Source organism: Oncorhynchus mykiss, chromosome 3 (assembly GCF_057628025.1).
Source record: "Oncorhynchus mykiss isolate SJ-2025 chromosome 3, ASM5762802v1, whole genome shotgun sequence".
In the NCBI taxonomy this organism is placed as follows: domain Eukaryota; kingdom Metazoa; phylum Chordata; class Actinopteri; order Salmoniformes; family Salmonidae; genus Oncorhynchus; species Oncorhynchus mykiss.
The window spans coordinates 31,133,915-31,139,548 of record NC_143024.1 but is presented as its reverse complement, the minus strand read 5'-3'; the positions used below and the strand labels follow the sequence as shown (position 1 = coordinate 31,139,548).

Genomic DNA, 5,634 nt, shown 5'->3' with positions numbered 1-5,634 from the left:
CCCTTTGTTGTCATGTGTGTGTGTTTTAATGACAAGTAGAACATTCTTCCTTGCTTTATTTGGAAAGATTAACTTTATTAAAACTACAAAAATAGACGACACAATGAATTACAATGGCACCAAGGTAAGGTAGCAAGCTTTCTACAGAGGAACAAAAAGAAGAGACCCCAACTGTAACAAAGAAATTCCATATATTAGTCAACAAAATAACAATTCTGTCCTTAAAATATGTACACATCAGGTTCAGCTTCAAAGACAAAGGATGACATCACTGACAACAAGGAGATTCTAAGTAGTATACAGGAAATATATACACTAGCCCAACTAAACCCATATTTGTATATCGAAAAAGGTCAATTGAGACACATACTGTATTCATATAGCACCACCATTCACACGCATTCAATCAGTAAACAAGGATTATTTGATCATCTTGATTAAGCCTGACACATTATGCAGAACTACAGTCAGTAAGGCAGAGTAATGTAGATGAAAGGTGAAAGGTTACTGACAAACTAAAAGGCTTTGGATACAGTTGTTACTGCTCCTCTTCTCATGAGTGTTAGGTTCTTTGTGATTGGGATGTTTTAACCATTAGGTCTGCTGGGTATCTATGTAACACTGGCAGAAAGCATTTGGTGTACTCTGCCTTTCCTCATAATGCAGACAGAGGTTTTCCAAAGCTGAATTTTTCTCCTTGACAACACCTTTTATGAGGCAGTTCTATTTGAACAACAATCCACTGATATGAATCATGAATAAATGATCATCTTTAAGTAGATAAATCACAAGACACTGACTTGTTTTTATGTTTATAACTACATCTATTTTGACCAGCAACGCCATGTTGGACTGCTATCAGTACTAACACCAAGGGGATACAGACTGTCTGTACGCTCCAACATCCAGACTAGCATACTAACCTGATACTCGTATAGTAACATGATACATACCAGTGTTGTGGGAGCTACTCTGAAAGTGTTGTTAATTAGTTGTTAAACTACAAGTACTGTAACTACGCCCCAAGACTGGCCACGACTCTAGTATTGTAGTGCAGGTATTGGGGCGTGCGGCCAGAAACAGCCTTTAAAGTGCAGCTGGTAGTGTTTTGGACATATACATGAACCCCCCTTTCTGCATCTGGGTCACTGAGTCAGACCCAGCTCCGCTATTCATCGCTGGTAGAAAATCACCGCTCACCTCACTTACACATGAAAATGGTCATTTACATATATCAGCCCCCACTCCCCTCTAGTTGTCAATCCATCTGTCCATCCATGTTATGCTGTTCCATCAGCTAGTCACCAATCACAACTGTCAGTTTCACATGTGATGTCACCACAGGCAGTGCTGTGTGTGTTGCTGTGGGCTGTACTATTCCAGCTCTCATCAGGAAGGATGTCTCTCTTCTGTTAAGTTCAAATCTCATGGTCTGTAGCCGTTCACAGTGCACCTCCCCTACTGTACCTGTTCTCTCAGTCAGTGAGACTCAAGTCACATGACACCAGTCAGTTCTCTCTGGCTCCGGAAGTCCAAAGGGTTCTAGTCTGGTAGAGTAACAACCATATCTCTATGGTAACAACCACACACTTCCTGTCCTGGAAAGAGTCCTCGAGTCCAGATCAGTTCACACCAGCCCTCTATAACTCCATAGTTACAGCTCAGAGTGGATCAGTTGTGAGAGATATGAGTGAGACTGCAGAATGAAAGGCTTCTGGATTGGTGAGATACTGAGTTGGGTGGAGTGGGAAGCAGAATGTGGAAGACTATAGTCACAATGCCAGCCAAGTCTGGGCTGAGGAGCTGACTGACTGACAGCATTGTGTGTGTGTGTCTAATGCCTGGTGTTACAGACTGCTGGTGGAACAGCTGTTGCTGTGTCTGCTACTGGCCTGTGTATGAGATACCATCATTCTGCTTGCCAGACTTTAACGGGTAGGCCAGAGGAATATAATGCAACATTCAGCCACACTCGTCTGGTTCCATGAGACTAGAGACAACCTTAGACTGGGGTCTGGGATGGAGGGTTTGGAGCTGGGAATAAGGGTCTGGGAAGAACTGGGTTATATACTGATAACTAGTGAAACATAATGGACTTTACTGGGACATACTCGTTTTATATATACTACTAAGATAGCAAACCTTGTGTGCAATTTCATCTCTGTGTGAAAAATGTGTGCGTACCGTTTTGAGATGGAGAAATGTTGACAGTATGAGAATATATATAGACCTTCACCAGTAACCCTAGCACATGATTTATACAATACCAAAAACATTAGCAGGTCAAGTAATAAAATATCTATATAGGATGATGTGTTAAGTTTATCCCAAAATGTTAATATGCTATTAAACTATGAGTGTCAGAGTATTAAAGTCTGACATTGATACATAATCAGATTGGTATTGTTTATATTCTTTGATAAACGTTAATCAGCGTTACACATTCATTTTAGCTTCATCTACATTACCAAGCATTGTCACATCGCCTCCCCATACGTCTAACAGCTTCCCTGTGTTCACTAGCAGACCATTGACCGACCATCGGTGGTCCTGGAAGCACTATGCAGAATCAGACACCAACCCACCACCGCACCAACCATTGTGTTGTGTTACATTCTTCTCAAGACAATCTAGAGACTACTCAGGGGGGTGAAATGGGTTTGGGTTGGGGTCTGTCTTGTGGGAGTGAAAACCGAACCAGCGGTGTCTCAGCCCCATCCGCCCATCATAGAGAAATACAAAATATACAAGCAGGCACCCGTCCCTCTACTGCACACCTCTCCCTCTACACCTCCACCACTTCTACACACATCCCTCGCTCAAAGCACTCATCTCTATGATGAATGGAGGAATGGAGGTAGGAGTAGCCGTCTCTAATCCCTCTCTCTCCATCTCACTCTTCCATTCCTCTCTCACTCTACACCATGTTCATGGCATCCTCTGTGAGGAAGGAGTGAATGTGGGAAAATGATGGGCGGAGCTTGCAGTCCCGGTTCCAGCAGCTCAGCATGAGGTCATAGAGACCCTGAGGACACACATCTGGCCTGCTCAGATACACCTGGGGGGTGGGGAGGGAAAGGGAGAGAGGGGGTGGAAGGAGAGAGGGAGAGAGGGGGAAAGGAAGGGGATGGAGGGAGGGAGAGGGAGGGGGAGAAAGAGAGATGGGGAGGGATGGGGGAGAAAGATAGAAAGGGGAAGGTGGAGGGGGGAGAGAAAAGGGAGGAGGGAGAGATGAGGGTTAAACATTCCATCTACTTAAATGTACTGCTACTGTACTGTATGAGCCTGTGTATGAGTGTGTGTACCTGTCTTCCGTGGTCCCTGAAGAACTCTCCGGCGTTGTCTATGACCTGTTCATCAGTCAGGTTGGAGTAGGGTTGCTCCTGACACACACTCAGCATCTCCCACAGAGTCACACCAAACGCCCACACGTCACTGGCTGTGGTGAACTTCCCCTGCAGAGACACAAACTATCTGTTAGTTACTTATTTACCACAACTAACTTACTACTTGTCCCACCATTTTGTTTCTTTCTTTTGTAATGTCCTCATATCTTCCCTCTTGTTTTCTTTATGCCTCTCTCTCCCTCCTCACCCCTCTCTCTCCCTGTGTGTCCTCTCACCATCAGTATACACTCCCAGGCCATCCATCGTATAGGCAGCACGGCCCGCCCCTCTCTCTCCTTCCTCGCCCCTCTCTCTCCCTGTGTGTCCTCTCACCATCAGTATACACTCCCAGGCCATCCATCGTATAGGCAGCACGGCTCGCCCCTCTCTCTCCTTCCTCGCCCCTCTCTCTCCTTCCTCGCCCCTCTCTCTCCCTGTGTCCTCTCACCATCAGTATACACTCCCAGGCCATCCATCGTATAGGCAGCACGGCTCGCCCCTCTCTCTCCTTCCTCGCCCCTCTCTCTCCCTGTGTGTCCTCTCACCATCAGTATACACTCCCAGGCCATCCATCGTATAGGCAGCACGGCCCGCCCCTCTCTCTCCTTCCTCGCCCCTCTCTCTCCCTGTGTGTCCTCTCACCATCAGTATACACTCCCAGGCCATCCATCGTATAGGCAGCACGGCCCGCCCCTCTCTCTCCTTCCTCGCCCCTCTCTCTCCCTGTGTGTCCTCTCACCATCAGTATACACTCCCAGGCCATCCATCGTATAGGCAGCACGGCCCGCCCCTCTCTCTCCTTCCTCGCCCCTCTCTCTCCCTGTGTGTCCTCTCACCATCAGTATACACTCCCAGGCCATCCATCGTATAGGCAGCACGGCCCGCCCCTCTCTCTCCTTCCTCGCCCCTCTCTCTCCTTCCTCGCCCCTCTCTCTCCCTGTGTGTCCTCTCACCATCAGTATACACTCCCAGGCCATCCATCGTATAGGCAGCACGGCCCGCCCCTCTCTCTCCTTCCTCGCCCCTCTCTCTCCCTGTGTGTCCTCTCACCATCAGTATACACTCCCAGGCCATCCATCGTATAGGCAGCACGGCTCGCCCCTCTCTCTCCTTCCTCGCCCCTCTCTCTCCCTGTGTGTCCTCTCACCATCAGTATACACTCCCAGGCCATCCATCGTATAGGCAGCACGGCCCGCCCCTCTCTCTCCTTCCTCGCCCCTCTCTCTCCCTGTGTGTCCTCTCACCATCAGTATACACTCCCAGGCCATCCATCGTATAGGCAGCACGGCCCGCCCCTCTCTCTCCCTGTGTCCTCTCACCATCAGTATACACTCCCAGGCCATCCATCGTATAGGCAGCACGGCTCGCCCCTCTCTCTCCTTCCTCGCCCTTCTCTCTCCCTGTGTGTCCTCTCACCATCAGTATACACTCCCAGGCCATCCATCGTATAGGCAGCACGGCCCGCCCCTCTCTCTCCTTCCTCGCCCCTCTCTCTCCCTGTGTGTCCTCTCACCATCAGTATACACTCCCAGGCCATCCATCGTATAGGCAGCACGGCCCGCCCCTCTCTCTCCTTCCTCGCCCCTCTCTCTCCCTGTGTGTCCTCTCACCATCAGTATACACTCCCAGGCCATCCATCGTATAGGCAGCACGGCCCGCCCCTCTCTCTCCTTCCTCGCCCCTCTCTCTCCCTGTGTGTCCTCTCACCATCAGTATACACTCCCAGGCCATCCATCGTATAGGCAGCACGGCCCGCCCCTCTCTCTCCTTCCTCGCCCCTCTCTCTCCCTGTGTGTCCTCTCACCATCAGTATACACTCCCAGGCCATCCATCGTATAGGCAGCACGGCCCGCCCCTCTCTCTCCTTCCTCGCCCCTCTCTCTCCCTGTGTGTCCTCTCACCATCAGTATACACTCCCAGGCCATCCATCGTATAGGCAGCACGGCCCGCCCCTCTCTCTCCTTCCTCGCCCCTCTCTCTCCCTGTGTGTCCTCTCACCATCAGTATACACTCCCAGGCCATCCATCGTATAGGCAGCACGGCCCGCCCCTCTCTCTCCTTCCTCGCCCCTCTCTCTCCCTGTGTGTCCTCTCACCATCAGTATACACTCCCAGGCCATCCATCGTATAGGCAGCACGGCCCGCCCCTCTCTCTCCTTCCTCGCCCTTCTCTCTCCCTGTGTGTCCTCTCACCATCAGTATACACTCCCAGGCCATCCATCGTATAGGCAGCACGGCTCGCCCCTCTC

General features: G+C 50.1%; 1 protein-coding gene across 12 annotated transcripts in view; it reads right to left on the bottom strand.

Annotated features, from left to right (window-relative positions):
- Positions 1 to 54: 54 nt before the first annotated feature.
- LOC110503829 (epithelial discoidin domain-containing receptor 1) overlaps positions 55 to 5,634 on the bottom strand; it is a 69,136-nt gene continuing 63,556 nt past the window's right edge. For all 12 annotated transcript variants that reach the window (XM_090227972.1, XM_090227998.1, XM_090228014.1 and 9 more), the window contains 2 exons: positions 3,306 to 3,455; positions 55 to 3,058 (listed from right to left, as the gene is read on the bottom strand). In XM_090227972.1, the coding sequence (XP_090084098.1) occupies positions 2,918 to 3,058; positions 3,306 to 3,455 (291 nt within the window). In that variant the 3' untranslated portion in view covers positions 55 to 2,917. The remainder of the gene's footprint in view (positions 3,059 to 3,305; positions 3,456 to 5,634) is intronic.